The following is a 25,425-nucleotide window of genomic DNA, read 5'->3' as shown; positions in this document are numbered from 1 at the left end:
TGGACTAGTCATTCCCACTACTTATATGGCCACCTTGGAGGACAGGTCCCTGGAGGCAAGGCCTCTGCTCTGTGCTCTGGCAGGCACCCCAGGACCCCCAAGGGGCCCACTCAAGGCAGGCTGACCACCCATGCAGGCCATGCAAGGCTTCCCAGGACCCCCAAGGGGCCCACTCAAGGCAGGCTGACCACCCATGCAGGCCATGCAAGGCTTCCCAGGACCTCCAAGGGGCCCACTCAAGGCAGGCTGACCATCCATGCAGGCCATGCAAGGCTTCCCAGGACCCCCAAGGGGCCTTCTCAAGGCAGGCTGACCACCCATGCAGGCCACGCAAGGCTTCCCAAGACCCCCAAGGGGCCCACTCAAGGCAGGCTGACCATCCATGCAGGCCACGCAAGGCTTCCCAGGACCCCCAGTGGGCCCACTCAAGGCAGGCTGACCACCCATGCAGGCCACGCAAGGCTTCCCAGGACCCCCAATGGGCCCACTCAAGGCAGGCTGACCACCCATGCAGGCCACGCAAGGCTTCCCAGGACCCCCAATGGGCCCACTCAAGGCAGGCTGACCACCCATGCAGACCATGCAAGGCTTCCCAGGACCAGCCAGGCCCACACTTGCTCCACTAGGGCCACCAGCACACCATCTAAGCCCCATGCCTGGGCAGACAATCCAGCCCTTCTTTCTGCCCTCAAGGTCTAGATTATACCTAAAGTCTTTCCTGAAAGCCTTCACTTGTAAAATATAACTTAAAACATGAAAATAGCCATTTGTATAAACCCAAGGAAAACTGTCCTCAGTAAAAGAAATAATGCATTAAAACTCCTTCAAAATAACAAAATAAAATAAAGTCTCATCTGACTAGTCCAGTATAAATACTCTTCTCACCACCCCTGTATCTCCAGATTCCTGAAAACAATGCAATCAACTTCAAAATTTGGTCTTTAAGTGATAATTTTTTTTTAAATAACACATTTTCTAAAATATTAAATGTGCATTATTTGGAAACAAGTGTATGCAAATGAACCTTTAAATATCAATATATAAACCCATTTATCAATTCTCCAGTCCACAGAGAGAGGTACTCACATATTCGAAATTTGAAAATCATCTTTCCTAACAACTATGACCGTGGTTTCTAGACTTTGTCTTTAAGCACAAACCATTATTCCTCTATGACATGACCCACAACAGGAAGATTTAGAGCTCCACAAGTCAGGAAAATTCTGTAGTCTTCTGATGGATAGCATCAAAGCTGAAGGCTGAAAGATACTTTAGTGGCATAGCTGGGAACAGATTCTGTAACAAAAAGAAAATATATACGCAACCATTCCCCATTTTATTATGAAGTGTAACTACGTCAAAACACAAATTATTGCCACTACATACTTCAAGTATAGAGATAAATGCATTTATTACCACTAAGTCAACCACCTCAAATGTATAGTCTGGCGTTAGAGATATTTAGATCTAAGAAGAATACATTATTATTAACTCTCATTCTTTTGCAATCTTTCCAACCAACTCACACAGCTACATCAACATCTTGGAAACTGTATGATCCTAAAATAATAAAAGTTGACAAAACAGAAATAGATGGCCAAGGATTTGGGACTGGGGATGCCAGGTGGAAGGGAATATGGTTTACAAGAGAAGTTTGGGCTATTCCTAAATGAAGCACCATCTTATTAATAACGCTTTTATCATTCTTACTCTTCCAACTGGTTACTCCCCACTCTCTCTCTCTCTTCACAGCCAATTTTTGTCAAAGTATGGTCTATACCAATGGTTCTCAAGGTGTGTTTCTCAGACTCAAGGCATCAGTATCACCTGGGAACTTGTTAGAAATGTACTTTCTCAGGCCCCATCCAGACCTGATGACTCAAAAACTCTGAGAGTGGGGCCTGCAGCTGATTCTCATGTGCACTAAAGTTTGAGAACCAGAGAGGGGCTTCACTTCCTCATCATTCTTGAATCGTATCAGGTTGGATGTCCATGTAGACTCACTAAATCTACTTTTTTTCCTTAGAGTGATGAACTCTCTAACTCAGATATTAGTCTTATGGGGAAGGAGGAAAAAGAGAGAAGACAACATGATGAAGAAAAAAGAAACAAACTTAAAAAAATTCAAAGCATATGTCCAGCATAGGTTGAACTATTAAGAAATCACCATTTTCGTAGGTCAAAACCAGCTGAATATTGGCAATATCATTTAGTTCAACCTACTATGAATATGTGAAAGATAGAGTTATGATAATTATTTAGAAATAAATGAATGGAATCAAAATCTATCATTACTAAAGTTAACTTTGAAAATCAAATTATTTTATTGCTGGCCACACAGATCGAAAGATTAATACTTATTTTCTCTAATTTGTTCTTGCATTTTTACATAATAGCACTATAATACAGTTATGAAGAAATGAATAAAATACAAGAAGGTTTTTCACAAGAGGAAAGTTATATGACCCAAAGATAAATTTTGATAAATAAATGGTCCTGTTATTTCAGTTTCATGTTTAACATAAATTTCTAATTTATTTCATAATATTTCAGCATGCAAAATTAGGGATGGACAAACAGATCAGAGGTAACTGTATAGAAATTTTCTTAATCTAATTGGAAAATTTTTAATTTGCCAATAAATGGTATTTTTCATTGATGTCATGAGACAGCTGAGTATCTGAATGTGACTCATCATCTTCGGACACCTACTACGGAGGGAGGAATTTGCTCACATGCATGTTTTCTGAGTGTGACTGATGCAACCTGCCCCCAGGTACTTGTCTTCAAAGTCTTGGGGGCTAGGGCTACCTCCTCCCTAAACTCACATGTGTGACATCTTTCTTTCAGGTCTGCACCCGGCTTATCAGAAAAAGAGACCTGAAAAATTAAGGGGTAACTTGCAGGCATCCACACCCAGAAAAGAGGTGGGGATTAGAAGAACAAAGGCTGATTTATGCCTTTTCCTGTGTCTAGATGTGACAGAAGGAAGGGGTTCTAAGGCTTCTGAAACACTTCGGAAATAGCCACTGGGGAAAACACTTCATTCTCAGCCCTTTCCTGAGGTACTGTGACCGCCCTGTTTCTCTGTATCTTCACCATCCTATAGGAAACCAAAACTAAATGCATCTACTTACTAATCTGCCATCTTGTTTTTTCCTTTTGTGATTTTTACATAGGTGTACCTTGATTTATACGAGATGACTTTTTTTAAAGTTGAATTTAAATGGATTTTGACATGGAATCTTCTTTTCCCATTAACTAGAATACTGTTTTATCAATATCATTTCATTGAAAAGCCATGTAAAGTTAGTAACACAATCTTCACATTTTAAGAGCTTGTTTCCCAGCCTCTCTGTCACATGGTTGTAGATGTATTAAGCATGCTAATGCACTAGGAAAATTTCATTATTTAAGGAAAGGCAATGTATCTTTTTTCTTTTTTTGGTAAATAGAAAAATAATTTACAAATTATTTTTATTTATTGGTTATTGTCCCTAACCAATTAACTTTTTGTCAGTTTGACTTATAGCAATAAATGTGTTGCATGAGTGAATGGAATACTATACACTCATTTTAAATAATTTTGAATATGAGTAACCTACCTCTTTCTTTAAGATCTTCAATATAGGCTTTTATAAATTCTTTATCAAAATGTTGGCGATCTTGTTCACTTTCCATCGTTTCATTACCATCTTGACATTGGGTATTCTCAATAGGATTGTCCATAAAACTTACAAATCTATTCAAGAGAGTATGGAAAATATCACATTTTCACCTATGTATTTGTATTGTGCAAAAATCCTCTCAGAAGAAGTCAACCTTTGTGGTGTTAAATCCCAAGTTCTCACTTCTTCTTAGAAGTCACAGCTAACCATATAATATGTGTCACCAGTGGAATTCTACTGTGCAATAATCCAACAGGATTATGGAGTCAGTTTACAGCAGAGACTGTACAGAGGCTTGATGGGGAAATGACAGTTACTTAGCCACAGAGGACAGCGGGCAGGAAGCCATGAGGTGAACAATAACATTTAGTCTCCCCGTCATATATGATGTCTTACTATGTTTGTTTGGTATTACTCCCAATTAGTGACATCAAACTCTAAAATGATGTGGCTACATTGTAAAGGACTCACAAAATCCCCACCAAGAAGGTATTTAAAAGATGGACTACTGTGACAAAAAAAGAAGCTAAAGGAGACAATCCAAAGTGGCATTTGATCTAATTTCTTCACAATTTTGAAAGATTCAACAGTCACTGACCCATCCAGGCCAGCAGTGATGGGAGTGCTGAGTATCCGACCAGGGAGCCCTGGTGCCTTCAACCAGCAGGTAGCATTTGTCCAGAAATGCTCTGAGCTCTACCTCCCCATGCCATTGGCCAAAAACTTCAAAATCCTGTAAGAAGGCACCAGAACTTCTTGTTCTCAGAGTACGAGAACCATCTAATCTGGTTCCTGAGACGGGCACCCAGGTTCCAGGTGCTTCTTGCTCTTCCCTTGTGTCTGAATGGGTCTCTACTGGGCTCTCTGTCTACTCACTTTAAAGATGTAGATGAGTCACAAAGGGCTGTCGGGACCTCCACCAAGTGGTCCCCGCTGACGACTAACAAGGTGAGCTTCTTTAAGTTAAGCAAGGCAAAGGGAAGGTAGGTCAGCTTGTTCTTATACAGGAGAAAGGTCTGCAGTTCTAGTAGCCTAAGAAGATGTAAAAGGGATTAGAACACAAGGACTTAGCCTCATAGCAAGAAAACCAAAGTGAATTATAAATAAATTCTAGTAGGAAATCCCTAGTTAGTTTATTTTTTAAGTGACTCATAAGAATAAACTAACTTTACAATTTAAATGAATAAAGTCATGCCGGGTGACATGATTTGGGTTTCTTTTTTAAGTTCTTACTGACTTAATTGACAGTTGAAGGCAGAGATATAGCAGCAGGATAAGCAAATTACACAATATACAGTAGGCCAAGATGGAACTTAAAAAATCAATATATTCAAGTGTCTACTGCATTCCCAAGGGTTAACAGGTCATGGGAAAGAAATCATATTAGAGTTGGAGTGAGAATAAACAAATTTTGGCAACATATTTCCTTTTGTATGTCTTGAAAACAGTTACTCTTCTCTCATCATATTTTAACTTTAAAACAGGAATAAACCTGCAGAGTGAAAAGGAAATGAGAAAAATATGCTCCAAATATGTTTTACTCTGTTTTCCATTTTGTTCTAATTCAGTGCCCCTCTCTCTAGTTTTTTCTTTCATTCATTTGCAAAATTTTGACTGATCCCACAAAATATATCACAAAGTTCCCCTTGTGTTTCAAACTAAAACAATTCCCAGTTAGCCTCATAAACCAGGAAAGCATCCATACACATCATATGTACCAGGAGTAGAGAAAGGTCATATGAGACAGCATTCAGGACCAAGCCATTTTCAGTGCCTATGTCCCAATAGCTTACTTATGCTACTTTATAACGAAGACTGTGGATTCCAAGAAGCCAGACAGTTTGTTTCATTTATTACTTTGAACCCAGCCCACTCTCTGGGCCTGCCTAGTAATACTGGTAGAATGAATGAATGAAGGAATCTTACATGATTTAGTATAATAGTTACTTTTTAAACAAGAAATAGCTGTAAGGATATAATTTGAAGACATTACTAAGCATATCAATCAAAACAGCAAATGAAACTAATAAAAATTATCCTGATATCCCAAATAGAATAATATGTTTTGATTCCATACATAATAAATTTACTTTTCTACTTCTGGGGAGGAAAGGAAAGTTAATGGCTCCATTCTATTGAGAACTAAAGTAAATTAAAGATGTGTTCAAACTATATATATACATATATATATATATACACACACATTTATGTATACACACACACACATATATGTGTGTGTGTGTATATATATATATGTACGTGTGTATATATATATATATATATATATATATATATACAGTTGACCCTTGACCAACACAGGTCTGAACTGTGCGGGTCCACTCATATGCAGATATGTTTCAGTAGTAAACATTACAGTACTGCATGGGTCCATGGTTGGTTGAATTCACAGATGCAGAGGAACCCCAGGTACGGAGGCTGACTAGAAATTACATGCAGGTTAACCACCTCGTTGTTCAAGGGTCAACTGTACATGTATATGTATGGTGCAGACTGGGAATTGTCTTATTCTATAAAGAATCAAACTGATTTCCTGGAAACAAGAAACTCTGGAAAATTAGCTGATCTCAGAGAACATTCACGTGTTATGTGTGTTTAAAATGTTAGTGACTAATTCATATACCTCACCTTCAGAATGCAAGTAGCTACCTGTCTATGTCTTGTGGCAGGTCACTCAGGTTATTGCTGCTGATATCCAACCACTGCAAATTAGACATCCGCAGGACACAGATCGGGACACTGGAAAACTTGTTTGCTGAGATATCTACGAATGAAACTTGCTTCAAATTACTTAACTAGGAAGGAATAACAAAATATTCGAATTACTTTTTAAGAGTTGGAATTAAGTTCAACTAATAATTTTGAGATTGATGTCTCTTCCCAAAGGCATTTCTATGAACATATGCAAACAAGATCAATACAGTATGTACGTTGAGCATCTACTAGGTGTCATTCACTGTGCTACACGCTGAGGGTGCTAGGATGAAAAGCACACAGTGGCTACCCTTGAGGAGTTTATACTTTCATAAACAAGCAATGCAATTTTATTTAGTAAGAACTAGTGTGAAGTTTCCAATTTGCAATGTTCAGTAACACAAAGAAAGAAGTGGTTAATCTGCCCAACATCACAGTGAGGTGAGGGTCAGGGGTCAGGAAAGATTTCACAGAGAATGGAGTATTTGAATTGGGTCCTGAGGTTCCCTGACAGATGGAAAGGTAGGGGAGGAAACTCCAGGTGGGGAACAACATGTGCAAAGTCAGAGAAGACAGAAAGTGCAAGCCTCAAAGAGTAGGATGACCTGGGGAAGACTGTCTTAATGGGTTTTGGCAAATCTTCAGAAGACTCACATGTGAACTGGTAAAGTGATGTGGCAAATGATCAGAAATCTCCCGTTACTCTGAAGGGCATGCCCAGCAGGACTTACTCATGGAGTGGACATGGGGCATGGGAGCAAGAGAGGTCAAAGGTGAGTTTGCTTGCTTCCAGCCTGCACATCTGAGAGAGGACTGGGCCCCTCTCTCAGATGGGGAGGACTGGGGGACAAGCAGCTTGTGTGGGGAATCCTGAGTCCTGGCTGTGCACCCTCACCGGGACCACTGCCCAGGATTTCCTGGGTGACATGGGTGCTAAGAGTGGAAGTGGCGTCTTCCTCCCACCCGGAAGTTTTCAGGAAAGGAGAAGAATACGCCTTCTAGGACTAGATAGAATCAGTGGCCACGGCCTTGTCAGAGCCTCACCAGCGATACTATTTTTAGCCTATTCATTACCAGCAGAATTTGTGAGATCCATCTCTCTCTCTTCAAGCACAAGAACCTTGTTGAGTTTTATCTGGCAATAAAAACTGTTCACTTTCATATGTTCTGTTTTATCAGAAAAGTAATTTAAAATCATTTCCCCAATGAATACAGACAAAAAGAAACTAATGGATATTTTTAAATTAATGGACTTCTCAAATCCTATCTGTAGAACTGCTTTAGTTATCTATAAGTTTTGTTACGAGTATATACATTTTTAAATTTTATCCCCTTTATTTATTTCCAACAGTTTTCAATTTATTCCTCCATTATGGATAAATAAATCAGGATCTGCATTACAGACAACAGGCATCATATATTAAATAGGCATTAAATAAAAATATATTGCATGAAAATAGGATTTTTTGCCTAGTTTTCCTTTGATAGCTTTTTTGAACTTAAATTCAGATTGTGGCCGAGTGTAAGAACATTTTTAAAGACTTGATAATAGCTGGTTTAGGGTGATTAAAATGTCAGGAAAAGTGATATAAATAAAAACGAATTTCATCTTTTAAAATTCTTCCCCATGCTACAGATCATTCCATGTCATAAACCAAATAAAAGTAAATCATAGTGCAAACATTTTCTTTCTTACTTCAAAGGGGAGCTCAGTTAATTCTAGATTTCCAGAACAATCCAGTTTCTCTAGATTTTCACAGTCTCCCAGTTCTGGAGGAATGCTCTTCAGACGGTTGAAACGCACATTGAGTTCCTTCAGGTTCTTCAAACGACCTGTCATCAGAAAAAAAACAACATGCATGGTGTAGGTCCATTAAGGTCTTTTAAGGACAAAAAGCAAAACGAAGATGTAAAACATTTGTATAAATGATGGTGGGAAAGGCATTAAACATAATTCTGTGTTTGTTTTTTAAGCACTCTGATTGAATGTCTGCTCATCTTTTATCCTGAGCATTTTGGTCCTTGCAGAGCGTTTTTTGCTTTTTCTTTATCTGTTTAACCCTTTGTGAAACTACAGGCTAGGTGAGAGTGGGGGATTTGTCCCCTATGTAGACTGGGTCAGGGCCCAGTACCCACAGAGCGCAAACCCCTTTGAAATCACATGATGAATGAAGTAACAGGTAATGGCTTTGAAATGGTCCAGTTCCTAGGAAGCACAGTGACAAGCTATGGCCTATTGGTGGACTCTAATGGGAAGTGAGCTAGGTACTGAAATACACACGAACCTCTATGTACGTGCTAAATGACTCAAACAAGGAGTCATTGTTTATAGGCTGCATGTAATTCATTTATCTTTGGCTTCAGATTTGCATTTACTAATTATGATGTATCGTGCTTCCTAAAGAATATGCTTTAAAAAAGCCTAAGTCCATTTCACAGGCAGGAAGCGAACACACTAAGAATATCAGGCAATAAGTGGATTGATGGAGAAACACTGAATCCCAATTCTGTCTTGATTGAATAAATACATGACCAATTCCAAACCAGAAACTAGCACAAGAGTAAATATATTTAATATTCCAAAAATCATGTCACGCATGTTCTAAGGCATTGAATACCTTAACATTCTTAACCTAATTTTAAGAATTAGAAAACCAAAATTATTGTTTCCTTTTGCAGAGCAGGCACTCAAAATACAAATTTCCTGCCTTTTTTTTTTTTTTTTTTTTTGCGGTACGCGGGCCTCTCACTGTTGTGGCCTCTCCTGTTGTGGAGCACAGGTTCCGGACGCGCAGGCTCAGCGGCCATGGCTCTCGGGCCCAGCCGCTCTGCGGCATGTGGGATCTTCCCGGACCGGGGCACGAACCCGTGTCCCCTGCATCGGCAGGCGGACTCTCAACCACTGCGCCACCAGGGAAGCCCTCCTGCCATTTTATGAATGAGAAAGGGAAACATACAAAGACAGTATATTGGAGGCAGGGCCACTTCTGAGTCAACTTTGGTGGTCTCACTGTTAGAAGATAATGGTGATGCTGTGGAAATCAGTGGCCCCTCTAACTTACCCACCTGGTATACACTGCAACCTTACAGTCAGCTATTGGTGTCAAAATAGCACGATGGATATGGGGGCTAATAAAAAATAAGGAAAGACTGCTTTTCTGGGGAGGACTGGAGAGCATGTGATCAGACTAATGATCACCACAGCCCCAGCTTCGGTAAGACAGTGTATTGCACAATCCTTCTTTAAATAAGGAAAGTAGAAGATTGGCATAGATGGTGTGAATGTTCGAAGCTGTCTAGTTTCCAGACACAGGAGAGTAAACTTATCTATTAAAGAGTTACCTGATGTGGTTGATGGAGGCATTTGCATTAGGGACACATTTATACCAACTGTATATGCATTTGTTTATCATGAGGGGATGCAAAGAGAAGATGAGGTAACTGGAGAGAAAGCTGTATATGAGCTCCTTCTAGCTAGCTCAAAGAAAAAGTAACTTTCCTAGCTCAAAGGAAAAGCAATAGCTTTAGAAAGTCTGTCTCAAATATAACATTTTAATAATGTATAGACACTAAGAAATTATATATGTTTGTATTCAAATTGTTGTTCTCCATGCCACTTATTTCCACAATGCCTGATCTCATTATAGAAACATCCTGGTAAGAACTTGGCATTATTCATCTGAGATGGGCTCAATTGTCTCCATCAGATGTGGTGAACAGCATTATCTTCAAGCACCATGAGCTTGAGGTTCTGGAAAAAACAGTTTTTTGGTGTGACAAGGGTCCCATGTCACAAAAACTAAAATAAAACTTTTAAGGCACTGCTATGGTCTGAAAATTTGTATGTTGAAATCCTAATGCCCAAAGGTGATGTTGTTAGTAGGTGGGGTCTCTGGGAGGTAATCAGGTTTGGAGAAAGTCATGAGGGTGGAGTCCCCACGATGGGATTCATGCTCTTGTAAAAAGATCCCACAGAGCTCCCTGGCCCCTTCCACCATGTGAGGATTCACCGAGAAGTCTGTAACCCAGAAAAAGGTCCTCAGCCCCCCATGCTGGCACCCTGATCTCGTACTCCAGAACTGCAAGCAATAAATTTATTTTGTTTATGAACCACCCAGTCTGTGGTATTTTTTTTAAAGCAGACTGAACAGACTAAGACAGGTGTCATAGCTCCAGCACGTTATATTTCTAAATAGCTAATGAGTCCATCCCTTCCTAGAATGTTCCAGGATCTTTTCCAACTGAAATGAAATCTCCCTACTTATAGCTCATTCTCCCAAGGCCCTCAGACCTAATTTCCAGTGAGGGGAATATAACCCAACTGAGGCACAATTTGTTGTCCAGAGGCTTCTTGTTTCTAGAGCCCAAGGAATACCTTAAGGAATTTACGTACTTGAAATTATTTGAGTAAACATTATTAAATGATTTCAATAATTAGCTATTTTAAACCCATTTAATGATACTTCCTCAGGAGTTCCACAAAGGAGTTAAGAGGACCACCCACTGCCATGCTTAATTCCTTGATGTCAAATGTCAGAAATAATTGTCCTGATAATGAGAAAAAGAACACCCCATTTGGTGACCACTTTCCCCGCACCCCCTCTGCTCAGCCAATGCTCAGTAGTTCTCTAAGACAGCACTGTAAGAGATCCAACTCCACCTCCTTTACAAAATACAGCCATCCAACAGAAAAGAGCTCAAAACTCTTCATTCCCATGGTCCTCTTTCTTGACTATCTCATCCTGTAGCTGAGTTTTTTTAAAGTATTTGCCCAAGTTACTCAAAGTCAGACTAGAATCGTACCTTCAGAGTCTCAGACCTAGTATCTAATTACTTAGTTTAAATTTAAAATATTTGAAGAACAAGTTAAATAAATCATGCCGTAATCATCACTTAGCCATTAGGGAGAATGACAAAAGTTTGGATATTCTGATATTGAAAAATAACATTTATGTAAAGACAACAATAGAGTGGTGGTGGGATGAATTGGGAGATTGGGATTGACATATATACACTCACATGTATAAAATAGATAACTAATAAGAACCTGCTGTATAAATAAATAAAGTAAAATTTTAAAAAAACTTAAGAAAAAGGCAATGATGATGATGATGATGGAGGTGGCTAGCAAATGTTGGGGGTTTATCTGCTCTAAATGCTTTCTTTGTATTAACTATTTAATCCTTACAATAACCTTGTGAAGTAGGTACGATTATTATCCCCATTTTACAGAAAGGGAGACTGAAAGCCAGTGAGTGACCTGCCTAAGGTGACCTGCCAGTAAGTGAAAGACCCAGGCAGCCTGACCCTAGAGTCCACCCCCACCTTCATGGTATGATAAGGGGAAACAAGGCTTAGGCTGGAGAACATGCTGTAAGCCCTTGTATGTAAATATGTTTAGCGTGCATATACTTTAACATATGTGTATACAAATATTTTTAACACGCATATATATTTTAACACATATTTATAAATAGATATGGCTACAATGTAGATATCTAGAAGAACATGGGTTGTGTGTACAATTTTGACACCCAGGAAACTGTTAACAATCCTTACTGAGAGAGTTGACTTTACATTTTATTTCTTTCTAGAATGTTTAATTATTTTGCCCTGCTCATGACTGAGGTTTATGGGGATGATATGTCTCCAAGAAGACTTGAGTGTCTTAGAAGAATCATAACAACTATATGCCCAGCACAACTATGTGCCTCACACACAAGACAAAGAGAAACAGTGATGATGATCGCTGTGGACTTCACTTACAGTGAAGCAAGTGAACAACAAAATGATTGAAAATAATAGAACCTTGATCAAATTAATACAATAAGCTAAACTAAACTTATCAATGGACTAATATGTGGGAACAATATACTGTTATCTTATGTTTACAATAAATATATTATTGCATGTTTATTTCTAAAACTAATATGTGGGAACAATATACTGTGTCTCATGTTTACAATAAATATACTATTGCATGTTTGCATTTCTAAAACTAAAAGGAAGAAAAAACAAAAAGTTTCTAAACACAGCACCGCTCACTCATGACACTTGTTTCTGAGAAACTGCCAGATGTCAGTACTGCTGAGTTACACAGATGAGACCCTGGCATCAACATCCAGAGGGGACGCCACGAACCAGCAGCTCTGGGAACACCCAAAACAGCCCGGCCCAGCAACTTCCTGCAGCAGCAGGAGGAGGAAGAATTCTCAGTATTGCCTGCTTCCCAGACAAGGGGCCTGAAGGCTCCAGCTAAGCAACATACCAATTTCAGCTGGAAGACAGGAGATTTGGTTTTTTGGCAGATCCAGAATCCTCATGGCTTGAAACAGCTCGATATACTTAGGAATGATCTGAATCAGGGTATTGCTTATGTGCCATTCTTTCAGGTGCGTCTGCTCCTTCAAGGAATCCGGGAGCTCCTGGAATAGAATGGATCCCATCGATCAGAACTAGCTCCTCCGTATGTCAGAGTTCAGAGGCAGAGCACACAGAGCCAAGGAAAATGTGCATTTATTTCAAAAACAAGAGGCGAGAGAGCTTAACTGCCAGCTCTATAGCCATTCCAAAAAAGAAAGCAAGATGCTGCCGATGTCATTAATCTCACACTAGCAGATTAGCCAAATTTCAAAAGGGCCATGAATTCATGATTCTATTAAAGTCAAATGCCGAGTGAACACTGACAACCAGGCTCCCACCCAAAGCCACACATGTATTATTTATTTACAACATATGGATTTAACATTTTCTAAAAATAAAATCTGGCCACGTCTTAGATTTTAAAATGTGTGCTGCATTTCCCTTCCTCTGTACTAATTGCTTTTTTTTTTTCAGCAGACATCTTTTTTTTTATTGAAGTGTAGTTAATCTACAATGTTGTGTTAGTTTCAGGTGTATGGCAAAGTGATTCAGTTATACATAAAAGAATATATATATTCCTTTTCATATTCCTTTCCATTATAGTTTATTATAAGATATTTAATATAGTTCCCTGTGCTATACAGTAGGATCTTGTTGTTTATCTATTTTATATATAGTAGTTTGTATCAAGCAGACATCTTTTGAGCCATGTTATGTCCAGGCAGACTCATGTTTGGCACTAGAGATACAAGAAGGAATCAGGCAGCTCTGAAACTAATCGCTTTTTAAAATATTTGATAAACACCTAATACTTGCTGTGCCAAATTTCTAAATGTTTTTATGAATCTTTAACAGGGAAAGAGCCCAGAAAGACAGTGTGGAGACCTGGATGCCGAGCCATGTTCTAGGGGCACCGCCTCCCTGGGCCCTGACTTCTGAAGTGACAGAGAGGAGCTCGGCCGTATCCAGGGCCTCCCCTGGCTCTAGTGTTCTGGGATAAAATTGTAAAGGTGTTGAGAAGTGCTTAAGGCTTTAGAGGGGGCTATTTGTCCAGGTGAAGAAATTCACTTCACAGGATTACGAGCCCCCACTGCAACAAGGTGTGTTGAGCACTGAGGGACATGCATGTCCCCTGACCTCATAGAGCTGACCACAGCACATCATCAGCAAAGTGGGGCAGGAATGTACAGGGGAGAGGTCGGGTGGGGTGGAGGTAGCAATCAGAAGGTCCACAGTGACCCTTGCTTGGTACCTAGTGCTTGTAATGGGCTTTATGATCATTGCTATTGGATATGTGGATTAAGTTTTTAACTTGCAAAAGTACTTTCACCTTAAGTATGCTTTCACGTAACAGTACCATAAGATAGGCAGAGTGGGCGTGATTAAGGCCCACTTAAAAGAGGGACACTGAAACACAAAGACATTTAAATGGGTCACTTAGAGTAAGGACAGGCTACATAGTTTCAGGAACTAGTACAAAATGAAAATGCAGGCCCCTTCTAAAAATTAAGAATTTCAAGATGGTGACAGCAGAGCATTACATCAAGCACAGGGTCCCTCCCAGCATAGGGCCCTGTGTGACTGCCCCCAGCACCTGGGCCTGGCAAACGCATCTCGGCACCACCTGATCCTGATCTGAATGCAACCCACACCAGATCAGATGGGTTTCCTGCCGCTGAGACAAGATGACGAGCTGGGGCACCAGGGAGCTGACCCTAAGTCATAAAAACACTCTCTCTTTTTTTTTTTTTTGCGGTACGCGGGCCTCTCACTGTCGTGGCCTCTCCCGTTGCGGAGCACAGGCCCCAGACGCGCAGGATCAGTGGCCATGGCTCACGGGCCCAGCCGCTCCGCGGCATGAAAACACTCTCTCTTTTGAAGCTTGCAATTATTGTGTCTCATAAATAACTTCTCTCATATTGCTCTTCCAATAATGGCACACTTGGAAAGGTTATTATGTCTTCTAAAATTATATCCATAACTATTTTTAATAACATGGGAAAATCTTAAGATAGCGTGTTAAATAAACATAAAAGGAACAGGGTAAAGATGGCAGATTGAACACAACACATACACTTTTGCTCCTCTCTAAAATTCCATGAAAGATGACAGTAAAGGAATTATTTTTTGAAGATATAAACCTTACAGAGGGCAAAGAGAAAGAGAAGGGAGGCAACAGCCGGAAAATGTTGGTAGCTGGAAAACTGGAAGATGGTAACCCACCTCCCTTGATCTGCTCAACCTTAGACCAGCAGCAGCAGGAACAATGAGACACAACCTGAACTTCTCACCAGAGGCTCCTGAGGCTCAGGAAGTGGAAGAGCTAGGCATGTCTGGAGGTGAGGGCGGAAGGCAGGGCTAAAAGAAGGAGGTCAAATTCAAAGTCTAGGGCCAGATCTCTGCCTCCCCATCCATGTCACAGAACTACTGCCCCTGTAGAAGACTGAGGCTTATCCACTTGAAGGATTAAACAGAGTGTCTGGATTGGGGACCATCAAGCACATCTAGGGAGGGAGGCAGCAACCACAGGATGAGTGATGGATGCTGAGACTTCCCCACCCAGCCCTCCTCTCTGTCCAGAGCACTGACTGCCAGGCCTGTCCCTGCCTGCAGGATGTGAGAGGATCCTCTCTGTGGGCACTCACCAGCTGCAGACAAATCATAAATATGCACTCCTGGGGTGGGGGGTGGGGGGAACGTGCTGGAGACATGGGGCTCCATAGCAACGCCCTCCAAAAACGAAGCCCTCACCTGACACACACTTGGAGCTTCCAGATTCTCAGTGCTCCCGACACCCCATGTCTCCAGACCTCCCAGAGAGTCCCAACATACAAGACCAACACAAACACCCCAAAAAGAAAAAGGAGACTCTGAAAGATGGAAACTTCCTCCAAAAAAAGCTATCAATCCCAAGATAAGTAAGAACAGCCCCCATGAAATGAAAACAGGACAAAATTTTTAAAGGAAAATTTAAGACTCATCCATAAAAGTAGAAATATAAAGCCACATTACAGGACTCATTCATTCACAAAACAAACAAACTTGACAGTAGAAGTGAAATTTTCTATTGAAAAGTTGTTCAGTAAAATTAGAGAAATCTCCCTGAAAGAGCAGAGCCCAGGGCCTGGGGGCTTCCAGCTCACAAAGAATGCCTGACCCCCGACACCCCCATCCTAATCGGGTACCCAAATCATAGGTCACAGCCCCACAGCCGCTCCAAGGAACCCCAGGGGAGCTCTCCCCACCCAGTTCCCAAGGCCCCAGAAGCTCCACCGCCCTGTCCACCTCTTGCTGACCTCCTGCAGAGGCCAGACCTGCCGCCTGGTGTGATGTTAGAGGCCAGAACTCCCTCGTTGCCGTGAGCACTCTAAGACGGCGAACATCCTTTAATGGAGCTTTTCACTCCTTAAGTAGAGGCAAGACTGAAACACAAATCTCTCTGGGGAAGGAAAACAGCAACTGAAATTCATACTAATGAATGCCTGAGGCCCCAGAGTCTTGCCTTCGGTGGGTACCCATGAGGATAAGGTACCAGCTCAGGGAACCGAATGCAGGGGACAAGAAGGCTGTAAGTAATGAAGGCAACATCCACATAGTTCACCCTGGGGTCTCCCTAGCCTGCTGACTCATAACCCTCTTCCTATCCCCCAACCACACTAGGCACTCACTAAATGCCCCTTAAAGTGGTTTTCCAAAGGTGCTGTGAGAGGAGAGGACTCAACAGGTTCCCCAAGCGGGCTGGGATCGTGTTTGATCACGGCACACGAGAATGATTTACCAGCGGTATTTAATTAGAAATCCAGACAGGCCCTCCTTCTTGCCCCAGAAAAGGCAGTATCCACGTATCCACTGATCTCAATGATGCGGATGCGGGAGAAAGACCACCAAAGAGGTTTCAGTCATAGTCTCTCCCAGTTTTATAGGGCTGTGTCGCTAACAAGACAGTGTCACAGAATATCCGCTCGTTTAATCCTCACAACAGCCCTCAGAGGGGGTCAAGGCAAGCATTAGCAGCACTGAACAGGGAAGGAGATAAAATGTATACAAATGGAGCAAACAGCCTCAGGTCACACGGCCAAGAAAGGGTCACCCAAAATATATGGTCTCCTAGTCCAGAGTCCTTTCAGCCACAAAATGGGATAAAAAGAGATGGAGGGCAGGTCCCAGACAACTCTGTCCCACTGAACGGAAGATAGCCCGAGCTCATTTGTGCCGCCACCCAGCGCACACACACCATGTGCTGCTTCAACCAAGAAACATCAGAGCACAAGCAGCCCTGAGATGCCTCTCCAAGCCAGCAGCAACCTGGGGGAGTGCGAGCAGGAAGCACCTGTACACACCTGAGGCAAGAAAGAGGGCACATCTTTGTCCTGGCCTCAGAAACTCAGAGGAAAACTGGCTGAAGGGTCTGTGAAATTCCTTTGCGGCTCTACACTCTGTGACAAGTCAGCAAAGTCACCGCCCACAGAGGGGTGTTAAGCAAGTCAAGTGCTCAGAGCATTAAAAAAAAAAAAAAAGGCAAGGAGTTCTTTTTAATGGGCGGGGAGGGGTGGCGAGGAGGCGGCAGAATCGAAAGTTATTTGTTTTTTTGTTTTTTTGGCCGCACCCCGCGGCTTGGCGGAATCTTAGCTCCCCAACCAGGGTTTGAACCCGCGTTCTCGGCAATGGAAGCGCGGAGTCCCAACCCGTGGGCCGCCAGGGAATTCCCAGAATCAAACATCGTAAAGGCTGTGCCATCGTGAGGAGCCGCTGGGGTCCCAGTCCCTCGCAGCGTCGGAAGGATCCAAGGGGATCCCGCTGCTCTTTTCAAGACTGCACAGTCTTTCACCGCGGAAAAGACTCGAGAACCCGGTTCAGAGCCGGCAATGGCTCCTCCGCATCCAGGGGAAAAGCTCTCTAAAGACAACAGCAGCAGCACGCACTGGGCCAAAGTCAACGGCCTGAGCTCAGCCTAGCAGCAGACGTCGGCCGCAGCGCTGCAAAGAGCCTCGGCATGCTTGCTGTAGGGACCGAAACGCATGGACTCACCTTCCAGTGCTCCCCCGTAAGTTCAAACACAAACTCACTGCTCCGTTTGTCTCTCTCCTTGGAAATTGCACTCTGCCTTGCGAGGGAGCTCCTTTCAATCTTGTCCAGAAGCCTCACGCTGGTGTCTATGAAGCCATTCTTGCAGTACGCAGCCTGGGGGATGCCCTTCCTTCTGCACTCGGCCACGAAGTTCCACTCCTCCTTTATCCTAAAACGGGCAGCAGAGGTCTCGGTTATCTCCTGGGGAATCGCCATCACCTGCCTGGAGAAGTCAGGCGGGCCACCTGGGCGCAGGCGCAAGCGCAGTCCTTCTCACCACCTGCAGTTTCCCAGCAGGAGACAAGCCCTCCCCTCCACTTCCGCCCCCTCTTCCGCCCCTCCTTTCTTGTGTCCTCTGCTGTGGTGGACATGGGGTGTGGGGGAATCTTAAACCCTCAGAGTTGTGAAGTATTAGCAAATCTGACTTTAAAAGTAGAGGAGGTGAGTTAACATGGCTAAAATTTCTACCAAAATTACCTATGCCTTTGATTAATTACAATATCCCTTGATATTATGAGGTGACACCCAAATTTTTAAAAAATGCAAGGCCACAGGAATCTGATGATCTTTCAGGAGCATATGGATAGAAATATACAGGCAGCCCCAGTTTATAAAATTCGACTTTAGATGGTCATCCATCAGCCACCTTGGGAAACTTCACTCCAGCAGATGAACCCATTATTCATAAACTCCAGTTCCAATCTGACACTGGAGCTGGCCCAGGACTCCTCAGCCTCCCCATCACTCCCAGCACCTTCCTGTTGCTACTTCTCTGACATATTATTTTATAGTTGTCTTATCCCCCCAGCTTGGTCATAAGCTCCATCATGATGGACCACATCTTGCTACCCTCCAGATGCCCACACCGTCATTAGAACAGTGTTTTGCACCTGGGGGCCTTTCTCCATTTAGAGATTTGATATCTGCTTGGAGCCTTTAACAGGTTAACATTCTATGTGGTACAAAAACAAGGTTTGTTGTGGTTTTCCTTCAAATCTATCACACAGAGACATTGTCTCAAAATAAGGTAGCCTGCCTTGGATAGGAACTTGGTGCATTCCACACTCAGAAAGGCATCTGGGCCCTACTCAGCCCAACTCAGGGACTTGGTGACAGGCAGGATCCCAGGTTTCTAAAAGAGGACTCTTTCAGAAACAGGCTGCAGATGCAGCCCTGGTCTTTACAGGGCCTGAAGCAATACAAATGCTGAATGAATAAAACAAAACAAAACAAAAAACCCTGTAGTAGAGGGTCAGTCCTAGTATGGAAACTCTCAGGTGGTACCTGAAGGAAAAGTGCACTAGAATCACAGTGGCTCTGTTGTCGCAGGAAAGCCCAGGAGCCAAGTGGTCAGGAGGGGCAGGAACAGAGGAAAGAGTCTGGGGCAGAAACATCTTTGAGGACTGGGCATGTGGAAAGTCCTGGCCTGGACTACCAGGCACTGTCAATTGTAAGAAGAAATGTAAGGCTGAAAAAAGCAAGAGACGGGTGGATATCCTTTTTCTGGAATACTGGAGACTTGGTGGATTTTATCTGATCCTATAGGGGTATGCACCTTTGTCGTTGACTAAGCTATTTTACAACTCGGCAGAGATTGAAGTTAACTTGTAGAAAATTGATAGCAATACAAATCATTCTTGTCTACAGACATTCTTGTCTCTTGGTGTTAAATACATCTATATGCCGATGACGCGCAATTATATATCTCCAGCCAAGATGTCCTCAATGAATCCAGCCTCCTTGCCTCCCAGCATCTCCACCTGAATATCTAAAAGGCATCCCCCAAATTTACATGTTCCAACCCAAACTCCTGATCTTCACCTGCAAAACTTGCTTTTTCCTCCATCTTAGAAAAAGCCTGCCAGTTGCTCTGGTCAAAAACCTCAGGGTCATCTTTGACTCTGTGCTTTCTTTCATATCTCACATCAAATCCATCAACAAATAGGGTCATTTCTACCAGAATCTGACCATTTCTCACCACCTTCACTGCTCCCATCCTGGTCCAAGTCACCAGCATCTTCATGTAGGCACCACTCTTGCCTCCCTACAGTCTAAACTCATCCAGCATTTTGAGTGAGCTTGCGACTGTCAGTCACACCATGTCATGCCTCTGCCCATACCTCTCATTGGTTTCTCATTTCACCCAATAAAAGCAAATGTCTCACTATGGCCTACAAGGCCCTGTGGATCTGTGCGCTCCCTTTGCCTGTCTGACCTCATCCACTACTGCACCCTCACTTACCTTTTCTGGCCCAGTCACTCTAGCCTCCTGGTTCTTCCCTGAACCACCCAGGCAAACCCCTGCCTCAGGGTATTTGCACTTGCTGTTATGTCTACCTGGAGTTCTTGATCCCAGATTTCTGCAGGGCTGGTTCCCCAGGACTATGTGCAAATGTTTCCCCCTTAATCAGACTTTTTGCTCTTCAGACACCACTTGGTGTCAGTGGAGTTTCGTGCTTGCCATTAATCTAGGAGAACAGGAGCACTTGAAAAAGACTATCTTGCTGATGGCATTGGCTAGCACAGCTACTACCCTACCCAGGTCCTAGTCACAGGTTGCTGAGCTGGGGAAAAGCACTGGGTAATCAACTACCTGGGGCTTCAGGATCTACATATGAAGTCTACAAATAATGTAATAAAACAGACAAATTTTAAAATACCAGCACATGGAGAAATAGGAATTTAATACCAGGAGAAAGTGCTGGAAGAGTTAGAAGTGAGGTCCTCTGGGAAATACTAGCAGGGGCTTGGGGTGATTTGCTTTTCATTATTAGCTCTTCTGTGTAATTTAAATATTTTTAATACCATATGATAAAAATAAGTTTAAATATCTACCTGTAACTCTAGCTCTGACTGTAGCAGTCAGGGATACAGGGCAGACCCTAGATCCAAGACACTGATTGAAATAATAAAAGAAATCCTCCCAGAATTTTCACAACCAGCAGCACAGCCACAGCGAGTTCTTGTATTCAGTGAGCACTTTTCAGATTAATGTCTCTAAATTTTCTTTCTTCATTTCTTACACTGAACCTGAAGGTAGAGTCTAGCAAGGTAATGAAATGATACCGGTTAAGCCCTACCCAACACATCTTTCCTATATCACAAATTACAAATTGATGTAACTATTTCACATATCTTGGTACAGCCAACGTAAGTGGAGGGAAAAAGGAAATTAGATGCGCTACTTAAAAAATAGTTAAATACCAAATCTTTTTTGGATTTCTGTTTTAAATGTTTGATGTCTTAGTCCCTTTGAAACCTAGAGAAAGTCACAATGAGAATATAAACTATTTTTACAAATCCATTCTCTTCCTTGAGAGTAATTAACATAAATAAAATGTCATTGTCTTTATACTTTATCGCCCATATAATTGAATAATCGTCCTCTTAAGTCAATTTTAGTAGTATTTCAAATACAAGATAAACATACAAAACAATGCCATTAGAGCTCTATTAATTAAATTAGTAAGTGTGCAAATAAAATACTCTTTCCTTAGGAAATGAGCCCACAATCTTAGTCTAGATGGCAAATAGCCTCACTGGATGAAAAATTCCTCACTTAGAGCCTAACGAAAGCATCTCTATCTCTCCATCTAAATGACTGAGTTTCATTCAAGTAGAGTGATGTTCTGTACTCATAACTTTTAAGTGTTGGTATATACCTCATGAAACAAATACAGTATTACGAAATGAAATACCATGAAGTGAGGTAACAGAACAAGCTAAAGAGTTTTGCCTGGTTTAGTACATTTAAATTAACCAGGTAGGGCTTCCCTGGTGGCGCAATGGTTGAGAGTCTGCCTGCCGATGCAGGGGACACGGGTTCGTGCCCCGGTCCGGGAAGATCCCACATGCTGCGGAGCGGCTGGGCCCGTGAGCCATGGCAGCTGAGCCTGTGCTTCCGGAGCCTGTGCTCCACAACGGGACAGGCCACAACAGTGAAAGGCCCGCATACCGCAAAAACAAAAAAAAAACAAAAAAAAAAATAAAAAAAAAATAAAAAATAAAAAATAAATTAACCAGGTAACTGCCTTTTATACAAAGCACTCATCAGTACATTAACTTTCAGGACTTCCCTGGTAGTCCAGTGGTTAAGACTCCGTGCTCCCAATGCAGGGGGCCCAGTTTCAATCCCTGGTCAGGGAACTAGATCCCACATGCATGCTTCAACTAAGAGTTCACATGCCGCAACTAAGGAGCCCACCTGCCACAACTAAGACCCAGTGCAACCGAATAAATAAATTAATTAAAAAATATATATATATATGTATATATTAACTTTCCCACAGGAAACAAATTTTTTTTTTTTTTTTTTTTGCGGTACGCAGGCCTCTCACTGTTGTGGCCTCTCCCGTTGCGGAGTACAGGCTCCGGACGCGCAGGCTCAGCGGCCATGGCTCACAGGCCCAGCTGCTTCGCGGCATGTGAGATCTTCCCGGAGCGGGGCACGAACCGTGTCCCCTGCATCGGCAGGCGGACTCTCAACCACTGTGCCACCAGGGAAGCCCAGGAAACAAATTTTGAGAAACTAAAGGGTAACCTTCAAATGGCCCTAACAACAACAGTATAAATCATATTATGAAACTTCAGAAATACCTGCCAGAAAAAGGTAAATTCACTATATTCATTTTTTCAGGTCCTGGGAAATTAATGCTTCTTCCTGAACATCACATTTCTCCAGCCACCCTCCCGGTTCCTCCTCACCACCCAGCCAGTTTGGTGGCTGTTTTTCATATCTTGAGCTAGAAAACACTAACAAATTCCCAAGAAGTTTTCTCTTAGGTTAAGATAAGGCACAGCACAAGCCCCATGGCACTGAGCCTAATGCAGGACCAACCCTGTGTACATGAGACGTGTGAATGTGGACACAAAGCCATTTGGCACCACGATGGAAGAAAGAGATCAAGAGTCAAATGTGACTGCAAAGTGGCTTCCAGGGCACGGTTCTCAGACCGAAGCTCCTGCAGGTGGCTGCTGTTCCCAGAACCCACAGGGGGTTACCTCAGCTACAGACACCTCCATAAACCTCCCAGGGCTTGGGTCCCCATTCAGAAAGTTGTCCCACCCTAGAGTAACCCCAGATCCTGGGGGTGGGAGGAAGCTGGAGCAGGGCTGAGAACCACTTTGGGCTCATAGGGTCCTGGGACCTTGTGTAATTCATGCTCATGTAGATCCCTAAGATCCTCTGTCATGGGTGTTGCCTGGTCTGAGGGTTTCAATTCTTAAATTTAAGATTCATGTCATAGTGGATAATCTCATATTAGTGGCAAGTGAAAGGACAGTCCAGCTATCTGTGATTACAGCATTATATAGGGGGAAAGGTTTGGCCAAATCCTCCATTTACCAGCCCTGTCAATTTGGGCAAGTTACTTAGGTCCTAACTTCGTCTTCAGACTGGGGATAATTATAACCACCTGGAACAGCTGTGATGCTTAATTACAGTAGCATAATAATTACAGTAGCAGCTTAATTATCAAGCCTGATCAGAATAGGTATTTGTTTGATCGAAATAGTTCATAGAAGTGGAGAACCAAGAATAAAGAGACATTCATATCCTACACATTTTGTTTTTAACCTAAAGCATAGACATATGTCACAATTTGCCAATTTGATGTAGGGTCATGGACCGCCTTTGAGAATGGGTCTGCCAATTAGAATCCCACTATGCCTTTCTAATATAAACCACACCCATAACACATCATCCAAGACTTCCAGTTTGGGTTTCCTCACAGGGCATAAAAATTACAGACGTGCAAAGCCACCTGAATGTGCAACCTTTCTAGCTCATTGTACTTTTATCCGTCTTGTACAGTGTTAATTCAATTGGGTGGTTCATACTGATCACACACATAGTTTTTCCGAAGCCCTCAACTTAGTTTCCATATACACAGTAACTCTCTTTTACTCATACTTCATGAGTGTATGACAGTAGTCAAACCACATCATTCCAATCCAAGCAAAAATTGCATCAACACAATGAATCTTATCTAACGTTCAGCTCAACGGGTGAGAGCTGAGTGCAGGACATAGAGCAGCCTCATGTTGTCATGTGGGTGGACAGCATCAGACTGCTGAGGGCAGCTAGGCGGTCTTTCAAAATTTCCTGTAGAGGAATTTGTCGTGTCATTGCTGTCTTTTCCATGCCTAGCACAGTACCTGGAATGTATGTGGGTCCTTATAGCTATGAGTGTTACTGTTATAGTAATCGAATGTTCATTGTAGGCAACAGCGTGAAGATTCTGAAGTCCAATGAGCAAGTGTCATGGACAGGAAGAAATCTTGGAGGAAAGGCATCCCCCGCCACAACACAAATGCAGCCTGTCTTATTCGCTAAAGAGCTACAGAGCAAGTACAGAGAACACATACTTTTCCAATGCACTTTTCTCGAGCCTTTCTGCCTCCTGCTTCTGCCAGGCTTTGTGCTTCTTGACACGAGTTTCCCACAAGGCTCTGATGACAGAAATGTCGAATACGACCACTTTATGCCCCATTTTAAGAGCATGAAGTTACCTATTAAAAAAAATTATATATATATATATATATGTCAGCTTCATACACACACAGAAGAAAATAGTTTTAACTTGAACTTTAAAACAAAATATGAGTGAATCAATTTCATCAATAATGATGAAATGCCTTGTTTCTTCCAGGATGGCACTTGCTAATGTTCTTAAGGTCTGAGAGTACTCTTGTTTGTAAGTCAAAGTTCAGCACTCAACTGGGGTCCTCTCCTCTAGAATGTCACACTTGTCTCTCTACCCCTCAGCTGACACGTGGGTTCCCGAAGCCCCCTCAAGCTTTGTGGTTCCCCATTCTATTGAATTTACTGGCATCTGATCTTCTCAGTAGGTTGTAACGTACTCAGAGGTAAGTTTGATTAGTTAATTAGAAGATACACACAAACACACACACACACACACCAGTTATCTGAGGCTAAACACCAGCCACCATTAAGTGCACCAAGCATTGTACCAAACCCCACTGAGCACTTTTCCTCCTGGGACTGACCACACAGCCTGGGCACTTGTCCTGTAGGTTTCCCCTGTGACATGAACCCTCACAGCTGCTGATCTCTGTTTATGTGGTTTCTCAAACACAAGGAAAGTCAGACTCAGGTACATCTTGGTCATCACCTCTTAGTGAGAACTAGCACAGTGTGTGGCACATAGTGGACCCTCCATAAATACTTGTTGAAAGACTAAGTGAGGAAATGAATGAATGAAAGTGAATAAAAGATTTGCATCCAGGTTGCTTCACTCTCAGCCCACTCAGTGAACTTTCTCTCTTCTCTTTATTTTCCTACCTCATATTTACTATTTGTTTTAAGTCATTATTTGCTCACTGCAAAAAAAAAAATTATCAGGACATAAAAGTGCATTTCAACATTTATTCCACTAAGCTATACTTATCTCCCTTATCGAAGTAAAATAAGTTTCTATATATTGTTTTAAACTTCCCCTACCTACAGCATCAAAATCTGGCTAAATCCATTTCTTGATGTGCACAGATACACGGAGTGTCAGTTGGCAAACAGTAAGGCTGTTGAATATTCTCTGTTCCAATTCCAGACACTTCTAAATAGCAGTCAGTGGGGATACAAAACCAAATATTTAAA

General features: G+C 42.2%; 1 protein-coding gene across 1 annotated transcript; it reads right to left on the bottom strand.

Moving 5' to 3' along the window:
- Positions 1–1,246: 1,246 nt before the first annotated feature.
- On the bottom strand, positions 1,247–24,301 carry LRRC2 (leucine rich repeat containing 2; the record flags this gene model as incomplete). The annotated part of the gene is made up of 8 exons (XM_079712168.1): positions 1,247–1,296; positions 3,606–3,742; positions 4,545–4,700; positions 6,336–6,481; positions 8,077–8,213; positions 12,649–12,805; positions 17,772–17,979; positions 24,177–24,301. The coding sequence occupies 8 exons, from the start codon at positions 24,299–24,301 to the stop codon at positions 1,247–1,249; spliced, it is 1,116 nt and encodes a 371-aa protein (XP_079568294.1).
- Positions 24,302–25,425: the final 1,124 nt, after the last annotated feature.

The sequence above is a fragment of the Hyperoodon ampullatus genome (genome assembly GCF_949752795.1).
Source record: "Hyperoodon ampullatus genome assembly, chromosome: 10".
In the NCBI taxonomy this organism is placed as follows: Eukaryota; Metazoa; Chordata; class Mammalia; order Artiodactyla; family Ziphiidae; genus Hyperoodon; species Hyperoodon ampullatus.
Note: the sequence above shows the minus strand (reverse complement) of the source record. Positions and strands in the feature narration are given on the sequence as shown.